The sequence below is a fragment of the Aulonocara stuartgranti genome (genome assembly GCF_965226115.1).
Source record: "Aulonocara stuartgranti genome assembly, chromosome: 6".
Taxonomy (NCBI): domain Eukaryota; kingdom Metazoa; phylum Chordata; class Actinopteri; order Cichliformes; family Cichlidae; genus Aulonocara; species Aulonocara stuartgranti.
In genome coordinates this window covers 19843885-19867132 of record NC_138944.1, presented here as the reverse complement: position 1 = coordinate 19867132, position 23248 = coordinate 19843885, and the positions used below count along the sequence as shown (strand labels likewise).

The window sequence follows — 23248 nt, the reverse complement described above, 5'->3', positions numbered from 1 at the left end:
AATAATAAAATCTTTAATGAGTCTACACAACATAAATACATCTTAATAAGCAAAAGATGAGCAGTAAATGCTCAATTAATTTTAACAAAATATGGAATACTCAATAAGGAGATTTTTCTTTTTTGCATTACAAAAACCTTCTGTTTCATTTACTCGATTCCAAATGTCATTACATTTCAAAGGCCGCTGGCATCAAAATGATTGTTCAATCAAAAGCTTTTTTTTTTTTTTAGATATGAAGGCACCGGCCATTCAACTGAATTTCCACCATTTATTTTGCATGCGCTAATATTAGGCCTACACTGTAGTCTCATCTAATTTGCATATCCTCTGAAAAAAAGAAAAAGAAAAAAGGATAATACAAGTCAAACTATGGCACAGTGATTTCATGGTGTGTGTGTGTGTGTGTGTGTGTGTGTGTGTGTGTGTGTGTGTGTGTGTGTGTGTGTGTGTGCCTGTTCAAACACACTGTGTGGTAGCGTGGGTGTGGCGTTACACCTCGTGTGGCACTGGGCAGCCAAGATAAGAGCTGATCCTATCCATGTCTCCCTTCTGCAGCGCCTGCCCGCCCGCCCACCCACACGCGCGCGCGCGCGCACACACATGCACACGCACACCTACTGCACTACCCAACGTGCCATTGTAATCTCATTTTACAATCCCGATGCCCTGTACATAAACGTGCACTCTCACACATAATCAGAGCAAAAAGAAAATACACACAGCTAAATCCGTATTTCACTTTGTGCGTACACTGGCATGCAACTTTAGAGTACACAGATGCTGCAAGAAGCAGCAGAAGAAAGCTTTAGGCCTAAAGTAGTGTGGCTCATTCACACATATCTAAAGCTGAAAACATTTGTGCAACTACTTTCCACAAACAAATCTGAGTATGGAACAGCCTCTCAGGACTATAAAAGATGGCACACAGAAAATGATGAAGGAAGAAGAGGAGAGAAGTTAACAGACTTACCTCGCTTTTCTCTGAGTCAGAGTTAACCATTACATACAAACACTCACTTCTCTCTAATTCACCAAGACTTTCAGTGAAACACACACACATTGACACACACACACTCAGGCTCACTCTGATGTGATCGGCCACCCTGATAGCAAGCCAGAGCTGACTCTAAGCCTCAAACAAAGTTTGGTGTGCACTGACCAAGATCGAGGGGACAAAAAAAAAAGCGAAGAGGAGAGAGCTGGGGGTGGGGGGGAGAGAGGGGGGGGAGTGTGACCATAGAGTGAAGTTTAACCACTTACAATTCAAGTTTAGCTTCAGCACACCCCGCCTACACCGCAGATTCATTCACGGGGAAGTAGACGCACACCTCTTCGGGTGGGAAAGGCACTGAGCTGGATTTTGGGAAGACCTGTTTTCGCTCTCTTGTTCCGTCTGGTTGCTGCTGCATAGCTGCCGGACAGGCGGACGCCCCTCGCTCACCCTCCTTCTCTCAACTATCTTTTCTCTCTCTCTCTCTTTTTTTTTTTTGTTTTACCTATTGTTGTCCTTACAGATCCACCCAGCAGGACCCGCTACTAACAGCTAGGTGACAGATAGCCACTCAGACTGTGTGTGCATGTGTGTTCACGTTCTTGATTAAAAAAATTATTTAAAAAAAAAAAACTTATCTCAAGGGGTGAGAAAAGATTAGATTGTAAAAGTATGTGAACAAGTGACAACATGTAGGCGGAAGAGGGAGAGAAAGAGGATGAACAGATTAAATTTCTGCAGGCGAGAGGGAGAGACTAAGTGTAGTGAATGTGATTTGATGGTGATGCTGAGATGGGGTCTAGGCGTACAAATACTATTAGTCGCTGCTGTGCAAAATGGTTACACACACACACACACACACACACACACACACACACACACACACACGCATGCACATGCGCACACACACACACACACACAAACAAATGCAGAAACCAAAGCTACAGAACTCACAACATGGCATATAAAAAACAGAAATCAATCTTTATATTTGAAGCCCTGGTTTATGGATGTAACGATTAAGATTAAGGTTGCCATAAAAATTCAAACAACCATATCTCAGCGACCTAAAATTGGCCTTTTTCTCTGAATATCTTTTCCAAGTAAAAAAGCTTGTGAAATGAATTGTAAAAAGAAGAAAATGATTCAGCATACGATTGTGTTTTTAAACCTACACCATCAGAGAGGTGGAGGCAAGAGGGAATCAAAACTGTGTCCCAAACATACATTCAAGTCAGCTGCAGCGCGTACTTCACACAAAGATGTATCAGCAAGCGACATTATCGGTCCAATACTGGCTCGTCACACATAAATATGTGCCGTCCCATTTAAACCCATCTGAAAACGTGCAGCACATGTAGCAGAGTATGCAACACTTTAGAGATGCGTGTATAAATCTATGCAGATATATTGATTATCATGACTTCTTGCATTCCTTAAAAACCCACTACTAGTCAGGTTACATTTAGTACACACTAAATCATTTGACTTTTTGTTAGTTTTTTCTCAAAGATTTAATAACACTAAATATTTTTTTCATAATTCTTCAAAGAGCTATAAAACCAAATTTTCAGTTGAGATCAACAGACATCTTATTTGATTATTAATTTAATTAACAGGTGACAACCTTTAAAACACAGTTCGTGAATTTTGCTTAATCATAAAACAAACTGCATAAAGCAAACTTCTGTCTTTTAGCTCTAATGGTTACCATCTATTTTTTTAAAACACCATTTATTTCTAAAAGAAGCTTTTTTTGTTTCAAAGAATTACAAAAAAAAGTGAACGATGTATTTCTTAGGGAATGCATCTGCAGAATGGCACATTTGGTGCACTTGGAAATGTTTTACAGTGGCAGGAGTGTGGCTCACTAATGTGTTTTAATAGTTTTCATACAGCACCCCACGAATCGGTTTTGGAATGAATAGAAAACGGTAATCTGGGATCAGTTCAATTTTAGTTTTTGTGCTTTTCAGAATTTTTTCTTAAGATTTAAGAAAAAAAAATTTTATATTTTGGCCCGTTTTTAGTGTAAACGCCCAACATACTCAGGACCAAGTTTGAATTAGTGAGTTGTATTAAATTCAGGCACAGTTCAAGACTACTCAGGCTCATCCCTTAATTTCCTCGCCTTTATTTCTCCTTTTTTTTGAAAAACTCCCCCCCCCCCCCTCCCCGATTCCTCTCACTTTAAGACCCCATCCACACCACACCCATGACCCCCCATGTGCAGACATGAGGTCAAGCTCCAAAGATCACAGAGAGAAACCAGACGAGAGAGACAGAGAGGGAGAGAAAGACAGAGACCTAAAATCCTCCTTTCCTCCCAAAACCAGGCCAAACCTCAAGCCTTCCCACCAGCTACAGACCCCCTCCTTTAGCCCAGTTGTGTGTAGAGGAGGCAGTGAGCACTCTTGCAGAAACATCAGCCCAGGGAAATTCAAATGAGGAAGAAACGGTGAGAGGGAGAGTGGGAGAGAGAGAGCACAATAGTGAGAAAATAGGATAAAAGAATGAGATGGGAGAGCGTTAGGTAGGAGGGAGGAGGAGGAGGAGGGAGCCGGAGAGGTTGCTGAGGCTGCAGGTTAAGATAATGTGTAGATCTGAAGAGATTTGCAGGGAACATTTTTATTCATTTTTTGATTACTCCCATCTCTCCCAAACCTCCCCTCCCTCTCCTCCTGCGTTACCGTTTCTCCGTTTGTTTGTTTTTGGCATTAGCGTTATGACTGCTGGTATCCACGTGTATGTACGCATGCATGCTGATTAGAGCCAGAATATGTTATAAACACAAATATTCACACTTTTGCAGACTCACACACATATATCAATACATAATGCACACAAACATATTTAAAGATGCATCAGAGAAGCGAGCAGCTGGGCAGACGGTGCCAGGAATGCTAAAAGCTTACAAGTTCGTAAACATGCAGACATAGATGCTGCTTATGTATGTACAAACACGCATTCACACAGATTGTTCTCAGTGCAGCCTAACGCCTGCTTCTTATCAATGGGCTGTGCAGGTAGACTAAGTGTTCTGAATGAACTGGGCCACACAAGAGCTGCAGCCCAAATACAATGCCGTGAAAATATTTATTTGATGAGCTGAAACATGTAAGTATGGAAGCCCGTTTCCGCCACTAAAAAAAAAAAAAAAAAAAAAAAAAGGATCCGTAACTCAAAATTCCGAGTTATTTTCTCAAAATTTCGAGTTTTTTTCTCAAAATTTCGAGAAAGTAACTTGAAATTTCGAGTTAGCGCTGCCAATCAGTAATCTACGTGAATTCCTTGTTACCTGGAAGCTGAAGCCCTCAGCTACAAATGCTACAGCTAAGCTACCGGTATTATATCCAGTCGTGAATGCACAGATTGCTGAGTGTTTTCAGCCTGGCTTCACAAATGATGAAATCCCTGTGTTATTAGCTGAATCACATGGTGTTACTATCAGCAAACGTACTCGCGAAAGCGCCAATTTGTTGGGATCCATTTTTGAGTGCGCGTTCCTCTGCGCCATATGCTTCCGGGTAACAAGAAAGCGACCTCATTCACATATATTTTTGATTGGCAGAGCTAACTCGAAATTTTGAGAAAAGTAACTCGAAATTTTGAGTTATGGATACTACCTTTTTTGTTTTTATTTAGTGGCGGAAACGGGCTTCCATATGTAAGCATGACAAATATGCAAATAAATAAGAAATCTAGAAAGGGGCAAACACTTTTTCACAGCACTGTAGGTCTAACTATTTCTCAGTACAAACAGGAGTCACGATTAAATAAGGTCACAAAAGACAGACACACAACACACCCAATTCGCTGTGAGACCCTCCTTCCAGGTTGAGTGAGATGGAGTGGTCGCCAAACTGATTCCCTTGACCCAGGATCATCCAGCTTTCCAGGCCATCCGAATCAGATGAATCGGACTCAGATTCGGATTCTGACTCTTCTGAATCCGATTGTGAACTTCTGGACTCCACAGTCACAGGCACACCTGGAGTCCTTTTCCTTTTCTGAGCATCCTACATGGATGAATTATACACGCAATTAGTGTGCATCAGATGTCAAATCCTTTATTTATTTATTTTTTTACCTTGCAGCTTTACTGAACTGATCAAATGACAAAGCAGCGATAAAGGTGATGGTTTGTGAAATTGCTTTGTCCTTTGTTAAACATCATTACTTCACTGCTAGCATTACACCTGCAGCACCTAGTCATTCACAAGCCATGCTACAGCTCAAAATGGAAAACAGCAGTAATTAAGCCTGGTGCCAGTGACCACTGAGAAGTAGCTTGCAAAGGACAGAAAAAAATCAAAAATGAAGATGGAAGCCAGATTTCTGATAATGTCTCACAAATTACAAAATAAAGGGGCTTTAACTTTATGGTGACTTTTGCTATGTCTAAGAAGACGTTCATAAAAGTCTTCAAAGTTAGATGTCCACATGCTGGGCGTAATCTATTTTTACAGCTCATTTGAGCCATTGGACATCCTTTTGTAATAAGCTTCATATTTAAGTGACTGGGAACTGTGGATTTAATCCCCTGACCCCATTCTGTGCAAGACCATATGCAAACATTTATCTGCTGCTAGTATGAGGCCCCAGCTGGCCTAGTTTGTCAAAGTTGCATTAGTGTCAAAACCTGAAGTAAAAAAATTGGTTTTACTCTTCACACGGACATCTGGCAGACTTACCGCTCACACATACTGTCATCAACATTCAGTCAGTTTTGATTATGACTGACAAACTCAGATTTTAAGTTAAGTTAAGGTTTGACTTAATACCCAAGGCACCAAAAGGCAGCTGATCTTGGATGGCTGGAGGAGTAACCAAATTGGATGGGCAATTAAGTCCAAGACTACAGGGTGCAGCTGCAAACTGACGTGCTGAGCTTCAGCGCTGTTTCAGTGTCCACAGGAATTGTTTCAGAGGTAAAGCATCTGTTCCTTAGCATGTTTAATCTGCTCAGAGGTGCTTCTTAACACATTTTCTTGTTTATGCATGTCAGAGACAAGTTTGCAGATTGTTTAACACTACCCTAAGCCAGACGGATTTTTTTTTAATAAACTGGAAACACCATAAATAATAGGTTTCATAAAATGTGTCTTTATTTTTGCATTTACCTTTTTTTTTTAATTAATTTTTTTAAACGTATCTTAAATATAAATACTTCTGTGTCAACAACTACTCTGCAAACTTTCTAGTTACTCTGCCACTGTGTTGACTGATGTTAAAATGACTTTATCTACAGTTCATCAGCAGGGTAATACTGGCTAACAAAGTAAATGTGACACACGGATAGCAGTTCACTTTTTGCTCTACCTGCTGCGCTGGAGTGGAAGTCTGCATGCCTCGACCCTTTAAAGCACAGATCCCTTCATCACCTTCAGCGCTGTCATCGTCAGAGATTGAGATGACGTCAGGGCCGGAGTCGATCACGATGACCTCCTCGAAAAGTGATGATGGCAACCTCTGACCTTTAGAGTCACTTTTCTTCTTCGGCTTGTCCTTTTTCTCTTTCTTCTTCTTCTGCTTCAGGTGTTGCTGCAGGCTGCCATTAGTAGGTGTCAGAGCCTTGATGCCTGTTTTTTCCTCTAGTCCTCTATCACCATCTGTAACCCTATTTTGCCGGGTGTCCTCTCTTTCATGGTTCTGCTCTTCTTCACCCTCCTGCTCCTCTAGTTCCCCAAGGTTGGATGAGTAGTGGAGCTGGCTATAAAGGTGGAACTCCACCTCGCTGTTGGCCTCTGACCCATCAGAGTCCACTTCTTCCTCTTGATAGAGATCATCCTCCAATCTCTCCCGGTCCTGGTAGACACTGTACATCCTCACAACCACATGCACACACCTGAGGAGATGGCGACTTCAGTGGCTGAAAAGCACACAAAATCAACATAATACAGCATCACATTGTCTAACTCATTATCAAGCATCAAATTATACATTATTAATACACTGCTGTGTTATAGTTGGAAAAAGAAGAACAAACAGACAGTTTACTTTAGCCTACAGTTATTGACCACTAGTTATTATCATTTGGTTTGTAAAGACGAGTCAATCAAATTCTTTTCACATTTCCAAAATCCCAAAGAAATAAAAGGCTTAATCTACCCACAATAAAAAAAAATCAAAGAGTTTTCTATTATGCAAGTCAAAATAAAATCAAAAGAAATTCTTACGCGTGGGAAACTTCACTTTTTTTAACAATTCATTTCTAAACTGCTAACACTGGTTACCATCACCAACATAAACCAGCTTTAAGTAGGCAATCATAACAGCTCACCAACCAGCAGCTCTTTATGCGTTTCCGCAGGTCCTTCCTCCCTGCAGCTGTCAGACTGTACAATCAAAACTGCTCCCAACAAACAGAGGTTTACATCAGCGCTGTAACTTGCACTATTTTATCAACCGAGTCACACTATAACCAGGGTTTGCCTCTTAACTTCATTTAATTTAATTTAATAATGGTACAGTACTCTGTTTTTGGTAACCATTGTCCTTGATGTAAATATGTAAAAATTGTGTATGTTTCTGTTCTGTGTCTTATGTACTGTTTGTTTGCATATGTGTCTTTCTTGCTGCTGTTACACCCAAATTTCCCCTTGTGGGACAATTAAAGGATTATTCTATTTATTCTCTTTGCAAAGCATCACTTTGGATTCAGATTCACCTGCTCAGTGGTTTATTCGAGAAAATAAGGCACAAATAGCAAATTGTGTTTTTACTAGTGTCATAATAGTGTACATTTGTTAATTTTAGAAAAAGATGTGCTCCTTTGCTGCAACCAATCTTTCTCCTAACTGAGTGTGTTTTTCAAAAGATTCAAAACTGAATACAAAAATTAAACTTATTTAGTTTTCATTTTGCCTGATATCAGCTACAAAATCTTCATCAATACCAATCCAATTCTAGTAATGTTTAGAATTTCTTCTTTTTTTTCTGTGCACATGAAATCTTTATCCCACCATTCAAATATTTAACACTGATCAACCACGTCAGGTCTAATATACAAGACTAATTAGTAGCTCTACTTTATTACCAGAATTGTGCTGTCGTCATTTTCCTCTCTTAAGTTATATGGCGGGTATCCACAGTGCTGTCGAACTGAAGGAAACACAGGCCAACATCAATTACAGGAAACTTCCATCTTACTCGGAAAACCATGAGGCCTTGTTAAGAAATCTGAGCGGACACAGCTCAAGAGAACTCAGATTTTTTTTTTTTTTTTAACATGTAGACTTTTTTTTTTTTCCATCGGAGCTGTCTTCATTGGCTCAAGCAAACAAGACCCAAGTTTTTTTACCTGCCAGGTGACGACTTTAAATAACACTTAACGTGACACCAAAAAATTGTTGAATTAGCTGGTTACGCACTGTGGTGTTAATTTTTCCAGTGCTTGTCTGTCTTTTTCTAACACACACAGTCACACACACACACACAAAGTGGACAGAGAAGGGGCACCGGCCCATTGCTCTGTCCAGTCCTGCGTGTCTGTGCCATGATGGCTGGAGATGATTGGCTCCCAGGCCTCACACACACTGCATAAAAGCCACGCTACACGGTCACAAGCCGGCCACAAGGGATTAAAGGGACAGAAAATCTTACCGGTTGGTGAGGGGCGACCGTTGTGTTGAAAGTTTCAGCAGCTCACAGGGACTGGGAGCCGACAAATGACTCACTGTGTTTTACAGTAGTGGAATTTAATGTACTATACTTAAAGGCCGGGTACAGTCATGGTCTGACAACACAGGTGATTCCTCCTAATCTTCTCAATTAAAATGCTACCTGAACAACACCTCTGGACTCTGTTAGCTCCATTGCATCTGTTTTGGTGAAGCAACTCAGCTTCACCAAAACCAGAGAGGGGTTTTCCACAGAAAACTTTTTGACATGCCAGGAAAAAAAAGTGAAGAGAAAAACAACAGGCAAGATGCAAAGGTGTCTAAATTCTATTTAGTTACTTCAGTTTCAATCCTAATCATGCTCACAGTCTAAATGTCTGATTTAATATAGATCAGACAGACCTGTGAATGATAAGACCTATGAATGCAGCTGAAATGCGTTTTACAAATGCTGCATTAGGACACAATGAATTTAGTAGAGATCAACAAATATCAAGCACTGACGTTTCTATTAGCCAGCTGTGCATATTCACACGTGAGTCCCTATGGGTTTACACCGAAACAGGAAATACAAGGTTTAATTTATCTGTAGTTTTGGTTAAAAAAAAAAAGTGAACTGGGGACTCTGAAAATTTACTTCATAGCTGTGAGATTTAACTAATCATTAGAACAGAAAACACCTACATATGGCTCAATTGTGAATGTGCATGTATCTGAGAAGCTTTAAGTAAAATTCAGGCATGTTAGGTTAACTGGTGATTCTAAATTGTCCAGAGAGGTGAACGTGAGCGTGAATGGTCATTTGTCCCTACAGACATGACAAACGGGTATCCGCCTCTCAGCCAAAGACAGCTGGGATCCACCTGAGCTGGATGAGCAGTTAAGAAAAGTACATTTTATGTTTCAAGAAAAGAAAAAAAGAAAAAAAACATTGAATCAACTTAACTGATCTTTTCTTATATCATTCAGAGCACAATTCTTCAAACAAAGCACATCATCATCTTAATAATTAGGAGGCCATCTTATACTTACAATACTAAAAGAATGGACAAACTCTATTGAACCAATAATAATCTATTAATATAATCAATTAATGTATTGGTTGGAGGATAATGGCCTATAAGATGCTTGGATTAACTTGAGGTAACTAAATGGTGTCTGCATGTAGTTTGCCCAGCTAAGGACTGGTGACTACATTACATATAACACTTTTGCAGTACTACATGCTATCCAAAAACATACTGGCTGATATACTGACATTGGAATAGATCCATCCATCCTCCTATTTTCTTCAGGGTTGCAAGAAGGCTGGAAACTAACTAAGCTGTCATAGGCTGCGAGGCAGGCATGCAAACTCTACACAGAAAAGCTCCAGACTTGATTCAAACCTAGGACTTTCTTGCTGTGAGGCAACAGGTAACACTGCACCACCATACCACCCACTGCAATCTTTAAAAATCAGTATCAGCCAGGTATTGAACAAGCGTTATGACAAAAGTGATTTCTTATGTTTCTGTGTGTTTTATGTCTGATATCTTTTTCTTACATAAACTGTCTTCAGCATGATTTTTGAAGGGAGTAATAGATAAAATAAAGACAAATGTCCTTAAGATTCTGCATTTTGTACATAGTCTGTGTTCTACATTATAACCAATACTGTCCATTTTGGCATATGGCACTTCTGGCGCAAAATACCTTGATATCATTCAAGGAAGATATGTCTGACATATTACAGGTCAGCAGTTTGAATACTAGACAATGTTTTGCTAGATATTCACTTTTTAACCAGTGCCATGCAAGAGTGATCATCTCCCAAAAGGTGATTTCTAGTGTCTACCAAAAAAATGATTGCCCATATTTAACCTGTTGTAAATGACTTATTGGCCTGTAATTTGTGAAACTTATGTGAAACATATCTTTCATGAATGATAATAAGTAATTTTAAGCCAGAACTTCCCTGCAACAATGTAGAAGATGCAATGAGTTTCTGACAAAGAAGCTTTTAGATATCATTTATGTATCCCAGTAAACATCACAGTTTTGTAGAACATCACAATTCTACAAAAGATATATTTAGTGACCAAAAAGGAGTGGATTGATTGTATTGGAGGTGCAATTACACAGTTATAAAAATACTTTCAAAACAGGTCATTTATTTATTTTATATATATATATAACCCCTCCAAGAACCCTGCTGAGTAGAGTTTATTTAACAATTTAAGAAAAAAAACAAGTTTAAAACACACACAAACATCAGAAGTCACCTTTTGCACAAAACTGTGTAATGAGGCCTTTTGATTATACATACATTTTTCTTTAATTTTAGTGAATGTGTGATTATGCTATGGTTGCAATGTGGAGTTTATAACATCCAAGCGGTCATTTGACTTAAGTTAGGTTGCCAAAAACAGACTAGAGTGACAGGCAGACATCTCGGACATCCAGCAGCCTGGTTACATTGCAGTGACAAACAGAAACTTCAGTTTTATAACTGTGTACTCTCCAATTGTAGTTAGCCTAATGGTAACCCCGGCTAGCTCAATGCTAACGAGCTAGCTTACTGGGGAACATGCGAGCTGTTTATCAGAGTACCGAGGCTTCACTAAACAGTAACACGCCATAAAACACAGGTAGCTCGGGAATTTTCGCTAAGCTTTTTTTGGGCTTTTAAAAGTTATTTTAGCGTATCGGCAGTCCCTGGTTGACATGTCTCAGTCCACTCCATCCACGTGTTTCTAAGCAGCAGAGCAACTGCTCGGATGTAAACAATGGAGCGTTTCAGCCTCAAACACACATGAAAGAACATAAATACAAGGAGCTGAGGCAGCCCTACTCAAGGCCACCACTGTGTGTGCTTAATATATAATGTCAGTGTGTATGAGCTCACCTTTGGAAACAAACTGGAAAGGTACTGCTACCGGAGGCTGGAGCTGCTTTTCCTGCGCCTCCAGCACAGGAGACAGACAAACAACTTCCGGGTTTGTCCGAGGAAAATAAGTTGGCCGACCGTAACATTTCACGTCGAATGCGAAGACTGTTATGAGTGTTGAAACAAAGTGCATCTCGGACACTGAAAGGTCATGATTTCCCCAACACAGGTAATTTTTACAGGATACCAAGAAGAAGAGCCTTTATTCTATAAATAGTTATTTGAGACTGTATTTCGCTCGTTTTCTCCCCTTTGCCTAAAATAAGTATTTTTGTCTTTTTATTTTCATTACTAACAATTGACAAGCCTGTGTTGTGTCAGTATTGTAGGTAGTAATTATGGGGTTTTTAGAGCTAGAAAGAACGACGAAAAAACGCAATTTACTAAACAAAAAAGAGACAGAGACAAAATAATAAAATACAGCATTTTACAAACACAACATTTAAAATTTAAAGCAGCAAATTTTTAAAAACAATGTTTCGTAAAATGTTTTTTACTAAATTACTATAGTGAATTATAATTGATTATATAGAGACAAAGATATGCACTGTTTTTTCAAGTCCTGCTTGTACATTTAGTTTTGTTTTTCCTTATCTATGTTTTCATTTTATGATTAGAGGTGCCTCCAAAATGTTTTCAAAGGGTTGGCCATATGCGGTCTACTAAAATATTGGGGTGGCACACCAAAAACAAAACTTCCTGTTTTATTATGCTGTATAAGTTACTCAAAAATATCGCAATGAAAAGAGAAGGAAAAAAATTATATGCCTGGTTAATTGCCTGCTATTAAAGTTGATATTACCAAAAAAAAAAAGGTTTATATGAAAACCAAAGAAGACTTTGAATTCCAAAATAATCTGTCTTGAATGATTGATTGACTGGAAGTCCACTGCTTTAATGATTCTCAAATAAATATTACATCATGTTAGAGTGTGAACTGTTGCCTGTTTCTGTGTTGGCCCTGAGATCCACCAGTGATGTGTCCAGGGATTGGCTCAAGCGTTTCTGTAACATTATTACATTATTACCAATATAGGACAGTCTCCCCTGCCTTATATTGTGTGTGTGTGTGAGAGAGAGAGAGAGTGTGGGTGCAGTGGCCAATGCCCCCTCTGCCCCCCCCCCCCCCCCCCACCCCCCGTGGCACCCCTGCTTGTGATGCCTATTCTGATATAAAAGGAGATTATTCTTCTTTGATTTGGATTTCTTTTACAACAATTCAACTAGAAATTCATTTTCTTATCAAAATTCCAACATTGATTCAATGAAGAAAAGATGAAATGAAAATGTGTTGATCTCAAAAGATCTGAAGGTCATAATCCCTCATGGTACCACAAGATAATTTAAGAAGGCTGTCAATTAAGAATTAGAAGAAAAAAAGATTTTTGTTGTTGTTTGTAGGTTGTTTGCTTGCGCAGGTAGGCTTCATTAATATTTTCTCTCTTACTTTAACTGCTAAGCATCATCATATGAAACCACTGGTTTAAATAGTTTGTTAGTGTGCTGGCAGCCAAGGGAATGGAGATACTCATTTGGTTTAAGTCCAAATGGGGAATCTACCCATTTCCTCTCATTTGCTTCCAGCTTTTTGCTGACAAAGACAAAATGTCCAAAACTGTCAACAAAGTAAGAGACCTCCATCATCAACAGTTAGTATTCAAGTCTTGCGTACTTAAGGTGGATTTTCTTTGTGATTCATGAACGCGAACCTCCTCTGCTAAACTTTTAATTGTCAAACTTGACACTGAAGTCAGCCAGGCTTGTCTACTTCCAAAAATATTGTTTCTGCAAACAAAACATCCCTCAGGGCCCTATATGTTGTTTTACTGCATCATTTCTCTGATGTATACATCTACAGTAAGGTCCAAATACCAGCTGTAAATCCTCTGAATATGTAGGTATGCTCACTTGGTGTGAGCATGAATGTGTGAGTGACTAGTATGAACCTTCAGGCCCGTGCCTTTATTACATGTTGATGGGAATGTAAATCTATATGTAAATGTAATTCAACAGACTGGGTATCGCCATCAGTCATATTTATGACACGTAGAATACAGCAAAATTACGCCATCCTGGCTCTTGTGCAAGCTGTGTAACATTAACATCCATCTCCCTCTTCCTCTCCTCCATATCATGAGAATAATTACGAGCTCTGTATATCCTGCTATAAATGTCGCCATCATAATAGTGGTGAGAGAATGGCGTTATGATAGGGAATCAGAGGGTGAATGCCATCTGATTCCTGAGGTTTCTCCATGCGTGTCATCACAGGAAAGGCCATCACAGAGTTGGATTGTTTCCTTCCAAAGGTTAGTCTATACCTCATGTCACAACACTATCACCTTTTCTAGTCTATGTATACCTCTGACATACACATACACACACCTGTGCATACACACAGGTGCATACTTAATATTGTGCACCTGTTTTGTTTTTAGGAGGTGCAGATGGGTGGGCGTGGGACCCTCTGCTTCCTCTGCCTCCCTGTATCTCTCTAAATTGGATGCAGGTCCGAGATGCCTGACTGCCCCAGTGAAATTGTGATGTGACTGCCTGATTTTGGGTTCTACGCATTTGGTGGTATTTACTGTTATTATTTTAAATGAAGGTAGAAGAGATCGGCTGAATGGAGGCATCTGGTTCAGCGATTCATCTCCAGGCCAGTGGTGCCCAGACCAGTGGCGTGTTGAAGATGGATGGAGTGTCCGGGAGAGGGATTTAAAGTCCCCTCGTTTCCAATCACACATTCCAGAAGGGATGGTTCTGCCTGATGAATGATCTTTATTGAAGAGAAGAAGTTAAAAGAAGCATGTCATTGCTCTCATTTGGTGGTGTTTGTATGTTCCATAGCGGCCCCTTCTTTCCATTTGGTATCGGACGACTTGGAAAAGCTTTCTCCGGAATGTTTTATCAAAGCTGGATTCTTGTCAGCCGCTCCGGTGTAAAGGCGATATTCTACAGCTGATGGTCATTTTTGTTTTGTAAGTGTGTAACTGATGACAAAAAAAGCCCCAATTCTGTTCTTTTTGTCTGCAGTTGTGATTTGAAGAACCTGTACAAAATGGAGTGGAACACTTGCTTTCTCTGGCAAAAATCTGACCTCTAGCTTCTGACTGCATTATGAGAAACCATGGACTATGCTTACCTGAGAGTAAGCATGCAATTAATAATCAGTTGTGAGGACAATGGTTGGCAACTATATAAGTCCGAATGAAAAATAAAAAAAATGTCACTGGTTTTGAAATATGCATGTCAGTTTGTTTGTGATAGATATTGCTGTTGGCCAGAGAGAGCAGAATATTTTAAGAAAGCAAAAAATATTTTATTCTCAACAGCAGGTTTGGAATACCACCAATGGAGTATCTCCAACAGGAACGTGTTTTTTAATAAACCTCATATTTTTTTCTACTAACTATAAGATTCCTACAGAAGTGTTTAATTTCTATTTGGTGCAGCTCAAGTTAAGAATTTTTTGTCAGAACAGGTTCAATAACAGCATCAGTCTTTAGTGACTCATTGTTGAGCTGATGTCGCTCTCTAATTTTAAAAGCAGGTGAAGGTGAGCTTGAATCAATCCTGGCCTTGTGATAAGTAAAGGTGTCTCAAAATAATATGACCAGTTTTAGCCCTACAGTCTCCCAGCTTTTTAAATTTTGAGAGATATTTTGTGCAAGTCAAACTGTAAACCAAAAAAACAAAACAAAAACAAGCCCCAAAAAGCTAAACTGGGGTTTAAGAGATTAATCTGCGCTCATTCTCTCAAAAATTAACATGATGGGCATCCACTCCAAATTTAAATGTTCTGCATTTGCCTTCTTGCTTCACATTTAATGTTTATAGAAGTTTAAAAAAAAATAAAAATCTAAATATAGCAGCCAAACAGTTGTGGAGCTGATTTGTATTGAAAAAGGAAAATAATAGCGGAGATCTAGAAGTAATAGTAAGGTGTTTCAAAAACGCGTCCAGCATCTGCTCAGATGTTTACTCCATCCATAACTGGTTGCATCAGCTCGTTTCAGTTCTCTAAAAGAGGTCTGCTTCCCTTTCTACTGTTGCCACATGCTTTTTTGTTACTGTATATATGTAAATTCAACCATCCGGTCTGTATCGAAGCAGCCGGGCAGAAGGAATTCCCTTAAAAAAAAGGCTCTCCCTGGATCAGCGCTTCTGAACAAAAACGGCTCCTGTGCGTCACCCATATGGGGCCCTCAGTGCTGAAGTCATTCACATATTCTGGATGTACAGAATGTATAAGCCCCATCATCACTGGGGTTTTTTCACTGCATCGCATGTAATCTATCGTATCTGTCGCCTCAGTCAAGGTTTGATCTTTTTGGTCACATTAATGCAGGTGTTACATTCTCATTAATTCTAAGAGACACTGCAGCGTCAAATAGCTTTGTGGGATAAGAAACTGGTGGTGTATTAGAGAGATTCAGTAGATTCTGGAGTTAATATGCCAAGTAGAGCATGTACTAATCAGTGGCAAAGCTCACAGGCAGGAAGGAACAAATGATAAAGCACAACCAGAGGGGAATGATAACTCGTCACCGGGGTATTGCTTGTAATTTTGTACCATGTAAGAGAATATTTCTTTGTTTTCTCAGTTCTACACAAAGTTTAGCAAGCTTGATCTCCAAACCTCTCTTCAGACATAGAATTTGTAACACAGATCAGCCACAAATGACCTCATATTATGCCTGGGCCATATGGATGAAATGACAAACCTGACACTTAAAGTACTTCATGATACGATGCTAAATTCATTTAAAATGAGTTGTTTTACAATACTGAACACAGTGGCTGGACACTCTGTTGACACCAGAAAGTACAATGCATCTGATCAGGGCTCACAACTAAACTATCTCTTAAATTAAGAGACAACAAGCCAACAAAGAAGAGTGGAGATCCAGAGCGATGCCACCGGGATGCTCCAGGGTTTATTTGTTTCAGGTTGCAGCTTAAAATCTAACCTGCATTATCAGGACTCTCTGACGATGATCTTTTTTCATATTGAATGCATGTCAAGTACAGGTGAAACACACACACGCTTGTGTGCACAGCCAGAGGAAACTGTTTTTGTGAAGCTCTGTGATCAACAGTCTGTCCATGCTTTCAATTGGAAAAAAAAAAACAAGAGAGCAAGCCTGACAACACCTTTTCAGGCCAGACCAAGTGACTTGTGTCTATGGGGATTAAATTTGTGAACACAAGCTCTACACACACACACAAAGTCCCACATACACACTTCATCACCACACGATGCCACAACACCTCTTTCTCAGCTGCAAGTATAAAACCACATTGACAGGAGCCTTGTCCGCTCTTGTCGAATTGTCACGCTGAAATGTTTACCTTTACATACAAATGGCCTGGTGTCATGTTGTGTCACATAATGTTTCATGGACAAATAATGTGTCCCATTTCTCAATCCGCCCTGCAGCCCTTAAGCCCCCTTTCTAGCCTCTATAGCCACAACGATACCCAGGCACCATGGCCGCAGAAAGGGAACCTTGTGTCGCCACAGTGAAGTGCCACTCTGAATTAAATCCCAGGGATATAGAGGTAAGCTCAATCAGCACTGTGGCTCTGAGTATTTCTAGGAAAACAATGAGCACCAGAGGTAAGTTTTTGGGGGTTTTTGTAAGGCTGTCGGTATTAGGTTTCTCTGATGTACTGTAAAGAAATGTAACACATAAGTGGATGAGAGGGAGTATTTTTTTAACTCATACCTAATACACACTCAAGTTAGAAACCCTGAGTGAGACTTATTTATATAACATTGCTGAAAAACAAAAGTTACTAAATACTCCAGAATTTAAGGAAGGATTAACAAATATATAAAAGCAGGAAAACCACAATTTTTTAATTTTTTCTTTATTGTAAAATGAAGAAGTATATAAGATATAAGTCCAGAGTATACTCTGCTTTTAAATAGTTCTGTCCCTTTCATTTTTAAATATGAAAAAATACAGTGTTGATATGAATGTGAGGCTTTGGACTTAAGAATAACATTTAGGTAGCAAACAAAACATCATTATCAGGTAAAGTTGGGTGTTTTTTGTTAAATTTTCTTTTGAAATGTAAATGTAGTTCATTTTGAAGTTAGACAAAATATTTTAATGAACACTTGAGTATATTTTAAGGTGCTACTACTTTCTATTTCTGATGCTTTCCTCTCTGCTACAGTTGATGGGAAATGCAGTAAAGTGTATTGCTTCACCTGATATACAAATTTATTATTATTAAATATAAATTAAACCCAGCATTACAGTGGCACACATTAGCTCCAGGCATAGGATTAAAAGCTGTGTATAGTTGGATCCCCATTTAAATACAGCATAATCAAACTGTCATTGTCCAAATGCCCTGCCTTTACTTTTAATAGTTAAAAGTAAATCACGTCGATATCTAATTTGCATAGCCTGCATCTAAGTGAAATTTTGGAGGCGGGACCTTTAACACGCAACTTGTGAACTTCCACAGATAACACAGATGCATGTGTAATTTTGCACTGACACAATGAAACCCCACAGAACTGCAGGCCTGCAATAAGCCTTTGTCTTTTCCGTGTAGTTTACACTAAATTAAACCGGTCTGGTGAAAGCCAAAAGTCCCACAGAGACGAGGAGCATTTCCGCCTGTGTTTACGTGTTTACTTATTGTTCTAATCGTCCCTTTAGTTCTTCTATCTCGCGCTTTAATGCGATTCTTTCCGGTTCCGCTCGGTCAGAGCTCGGGTCACCGATCCAGCTACTCCCCACTCATATTAATTACATTAATTAGTACGGGGTGAAAAACAAACAAGTGATGATTAATATCTAAACTGTGGAGAGTTCTTTGAAGAGGTCCTGCAGGCCAAAACAACAAAAACAAAAACAAAAAAAAGTGGAGAGACAAATGAAAGACTGCAAAAAAGAAATAAATTCATTAATTAAAAAATGGGATTTTAGGGATTTAGGAAAAACTATTTCTTATCTAAATGTTTGAAATACAAACAATAAAAAATAACAAAATAAATAAATAATGTAAAAAAAACCTGTTGCATGTAAAATATTTCATACACGCAACATATAAGCCCAAATAATTATGTGCACATTGTTACATAAATATATTTAAAATGCGTGATGTATATATGTATTTTACATATACACTATGTAAACAGTAATTTTTCCTTTTATGGTCTATAGCTCGTTATTAACATCATCATCTTCATCAATAACAATAATAATAATAATAATTATTATTATTATTATACTGCCTCGAGCGATTAATAAAAATCGTTACACATTTCTGCATTTCACTGCACTACAGTGAAGATTAATTACCAGTCAAATCTGATTTAAAAATACCCCCTCCCTCAAACTGTGTCCGCTTTATGTTTTGTAGTTTGAAATTATAATTGTGGCAAGATGTGCATTTCATCTTTATGTGCGTCTCTGGAAAAGACTAAGGAAAAACACACAAATTAAAACCAAGCAGAATGCAATAGTGTGGTTTCTTCAAAGAGCCCAATAGCAGATAATTGCACATTTTTCTCTCCACGAGCTCACACATTTAGGAAATGTAGTGAATAATCCGCAGCCGTGGCCTTGCATACAGATTCAACTTTTGGGGGTCCATGAAGTGATAAGGATGAGACAGTTCTGCCGGGGATTCGAGAGCTTTCCCCTGCAGGCAAAACACAGAATCCACGTTAGTGTGTGCAGGCCTAATCATCATTAGCCTGGAAAGTGACAACACCAGGCTGCACTATTAACCAAATCACTCTGTGCGATGTGCAAAGGCGGGTTCAAAAGATCCCGTTGACTAACTTTTCCCCGCATAAGTGGCCTACAGTCCATTCCAACACGGCATAAATTCATATTTTCCTCATAAAAGTCTGTAATTGATTTATCTGCGGCTGCTTCCCCGCCTGAAGGTCAGAGTAGAGCCTCCTTCTTTGTTTTCTCGCCACCACACAGGAAACATTAATGTTGATGTTTTGATGTTGTGGGCGCGAGCCGAAGGTCAGGGTCGTAGTGTTGCAGCGCGAGGCGACAAGCAGAGCAAAATGGGTCGCTGTCTCGCGCTTTGTTCCTCACTCAATTGTCTCGGGGCTGCGCGTGAACCCTGAGACCCGCAGCTGTCTGGAGGAAAGCAAGAAGAAGTTAGACACCGAGTAAAGAGACACACCCACTGCTTCAATTTCGCTCTTAAATCTTAATTCCTGTTTATGGTCACGATCGGCAGGAACTGGCGGTGAAGTCTTAAGTTAGGACTGTTGTGTGTTTGTCTTTTACAGTAAATTCACTTTCGTTTGTACTGCTGTTTCCACGTTTTTTCGCCTGGAATCAGTCCTCTTTTAAGCATAATTCAATTGCGTTTGTTTGCTGCATAAGACACCCCTTCGTTCCGGCTTTACCTCATGCCCTCTTATTGGTGAAAATTTTACTGAACACGCTGCTGCGAAACTCTTTTAAAATTGCTCCTTCAAAGTGGTACTTTGGTCTTCAAGTGTCATTATTTACACAGCCTTATGATTAATATCTGTTTGATTTTAAAGGTTGCAAATGTATCAATAAATGTAATAAATGTATTTATAATAATTTATGGGGGGGGGGGGGGGGGGGGGGGGCATTTGCGTGTTTGGGCTTGTTGACGAAAAGCGACAGCAAAACCTGACCGTAATAACACGAAAAGCCTACAAAGGAACACTAAATCAGGAGATCTATATCGTCAGTGTTTCACTAGACACTCTAAGAAACCCAAAGAAAGCGGTAAGTATCAGTATGAGTGGAAATTTTCAGTTGGAAAATCGATTTCTAAATTAAATGTAACGCGCTTACAGGTGTGTGTCTGACAATCAAGACTAAGGACCAGAACTATCCATTTTGTAACAAACTCTTTTCACGAGATACACGCAGAGGAAGACTGTACGCTCCAACTGCAGAGCAGTGACGTTAGCTGAAGTTGTAGCTCGACGTATTGCACCTGCTCCAAAGTCTCTGAGTCCGTGCGTAAAGAGCATCCTGCGTAACAGGTGTAGACCGGCAGAGGAGGACAGAAGTTGGAGAAACTCCTTTGAGCACTCTTTTGGGAGACACTGAAAGGACACTAAACAGAAATCCACCTGTGAACCAACGTTTTCTTATTTCTAAGTAAAAGGAAAAAAGAAAAAAGCGCACTAGTTTTACGCACGGCGCTGTAATGTTACCTATCAACCTGCATAGCAATCAACCGGGAATGAATCAGAGGTATCAGAGGAAATGAATCTAACATGAAAGGGAGAAAGAGAGAGAGGGAGAGTGGGGTGTGGGCGGGAAAGTTTAGTAAAGTGGAACTTGGTAACAGATGCGAGGGAGGGGGCGCGGCCCTGAAGGGAAGGGTGGCGGTTGTAAGTTGCATGTTATGTATGCAGGGCCGTGCGCGTGCGTCGGAGCGCACGTTAATGTGTGCACGTGAGCGCGTACACCCATTGAATTTGTGTGTGCAAGCTCGTGCAGGAAAAGGACAGGACATGAGCGCACATTGAGAAAGCGGCTCTTTTACTCGGCGTGATCATTTCACGCTTCCCCCCGAAGCCTTTTTTCCACCTAAAGCGTTTAGTTGCAGCTGACTGAGCACTTGCAGGGAGTGCAATAGGGAGCGGAAGGGTCGAATTATTTCAACCTACAAGTCGCCCCAAAAGTAGGGGACAAAAAAAAGGGGGGGGAGAAAGGGGGAGAGAAGAAAACTGCCCCAGAAAGGGAGAGAGATAGGGAGAGGGAGAGAGAGAGAGAGAGAGAGGAGGAGGAGGAGAGGGAGACGCTGGAAAAAAGTTTTTGATCTTTTCCTTTTTTCTCCCTCCATCGCCTCCCCCTGTTCTAACCGAGTAACATGGACCAGGGGCCCAAGAGTCCTGCGCTGCGGCTGGGAAGAGCAGGTAGGGTCGCGCCGTCTCACTCTGGCTATATTTTTGCTCTCATCAAGAGCTAGAACTCATCTGCTTATCTAGTGAACTTGTGCTTTTCTTGCTTTTTAATTTTATTTACGACAAAACTTTTAAACTGACGTTAAAGTTTAGCTTTTTACAAACGTTTCTTTAAAAAAAAACAACTTGCTTTAAAGCCGTTCCAAGTTATTAAACTATTACAAAAACTATACAAAAGTTTCTGGAGTTGATCTCTGCAATGAAACACTCCGTAAACTTTTGTGCTAACTTTGAAGTGTAAAACGTGCTTTACTTGCAATGTTTTCTCTCAAGTTTGTGACTTTTGTGGACAAGTGCAGAAACTTTTAGTCTTCGTGTTGCTGTCTTTTAGAAATTCCTTAGGCTTCATTTAAAGAGATAAAGAAGATAAAAAAATGTGCCTGAGTGCTGTCGGTTTATAATTTTGCTTCTTTAAAAGATATGTTTTGGTGTTTATTTGCTATTTTGTATTTATTATTATTTTCGTCATTTGCTGGCATAGAAGGAAAAGTGGCTGAAGTTGCTGGGTTTGGGTGGCATTGAGCTTCAGGTCATCTCCACGTGTTGGTCAATCACCTGATGGGGTTAGCTTAGTACCGAGTGGGTGATTAGAACTGAAAGGCAACGTGGATTTGCGCAAGATCGTGGTCCCTGTGTATCTCCACGTCTCACAAATGTGTGTAAAATGCGTCTTGTGAGGGTGGCCATGTGAGATATTTGTTTTTCTAGTTTGTTAAACAGAAGTTGGCGTCTCTGGTCGTTTCAGTCAAATGCAAATCTCTAAAGGATGTGAACTCGACTCTTTCCTTCGTGTCTCCATTATTTTATTCAACAGGTTAATCTCCTATAGGCCTATTCATAAAACAGCAGGGTCTGGTACAGCAATGGATCAGGCCATCGACCTTGTTATGGCACCCAATGGATATCACATCATTTCATATTGCTGCCCGCTGTGTCTGCATTGATAAAACGTCGTTTGTCATTAAGAAACTGTGGGTAGGTGATCAGCCTCTTTGAACGGGCTCCACGCAGCTTTTTTTCCTCCAGAAAAGCAACATCTGCTTTCATGACCCCTCCTTTTGCCTGTTAGAAAGAATATTGAAATGTACGCTCACAGATTTAAGACAGCTGTTGAATAACATTTTTAATAGAGGTTCAGACTGCAGTTAATGCTGTTTTGCGCATTCATTTATACTATATTGCGTCAAGGAGGACTTTTGAGAGCATGGCACTTTGTCTTGAAATAGAATTTTTTTTTAAAATCTTGGAGTCACCCTTCTTTGAAAATTTCTCTACAGATGATGCCACTGCTCTGTAAGACAAGCCAGGGCTCCTCTGCAGTCTTTTGTGGAGTGGGCCTAGCCCCTGATAAACGGTGAAAACGATGGGATTTGTAGCAATTGGATGATAGCCTTTTAGCCACTGAGGAAATCAGAGTTTAAAGGAGGGCCCCTCCCATGCTGATGTGTAAAGTCTTCTGGGCCCGGGGCCTGTACCTACGGCCTCTCCATGTTTCCTCTCACTTTAAGATACGTGCCTGGAGTACAAAGGAGAATCAATGGGGAAGAACATGAATCTAGAAAAGCTTCTGGTAGTGCGTGAAAGAGAAAAGCTCGATTCTTTCCATTTAGCTTGGCTGTTATTTCTGTGAATTATTATTAAAACAACAACAACAACAACAACACGCAAGGCATTTATCTGTCTTATAAGACATTTTCAACACTCGTATATGATGTTAGCTCCCCTTGGCCTGTCTTCTGTCCACAGTAAAA

At 39.8% G+C, this 23248-nt stretch overlaps 2 protein-coding genes and 1 long non-coding RNA gene across 4 annotated transcripts in view; 2 read left to right on the top strand and 1 right to left on the bottom strand.

The window, feature by feature from the left end:
- zcchc7 (zinc finger, CCHC domain containing 7) overlaps nt 1-11605 on the bottom strand; it is a 51767-nt gene extending 40162 nt beyond the window's left edge. Inside the window, exons 1-3 of the mRNA XM_082536210.1 lie at nt 11504-11605; nt 6317-6866; nt 4803-5013 (exon numbers count right to left, since the gene is read on the bottom strand). Coding sequence (XP_082392336.1) covers nt 4803-5013; nt 6317-6820 — 715 coding nt within the window. The 5' untranslated portion in view covers nt 6821-6866; nt 11504-11605. The remainder of the gene's footprint in view (nt 1-4802; nt 5014-6316; nt 6867-11503) is intronic.
- A 51-nt stretch (nt 11606-11656) lies between these two features.
- On the top strand, nt 11657-14765 carry LOC309708296. The gene is made up of 3 exons (XR_014277229.1): nt 11657-11714; nt 13817-13854; nt 14154-14765. It is a non-coding gene; the product is annotated as an uncharacterized lncRNA (long non-coding RNA).
- Nucleotides 14766-20953: 6188 nt separating this feature from the next.
- pax5 (paired box 5) overlaps nt 20954-23248 on the top strand; it is a 59921-nt gene continuing 57626 nt past the window's right edge. Inside the window, exon 1 of one of the 2 annotated variants that reach the window (XM_082535468.1) lies at nt 20954-21449. In XM_082535468.1, coding sequence (XP_082391594.1) covers nt 21404-21449 — 46 coding nt within the window. In that variant the 5' untranslated portion in view covers nt 20954-21403. The remainder of the gene's footprint in view (nt 21450-23248) is intronic. The other variant, XM_082535467.1, reaches the window with a different exon arrangement.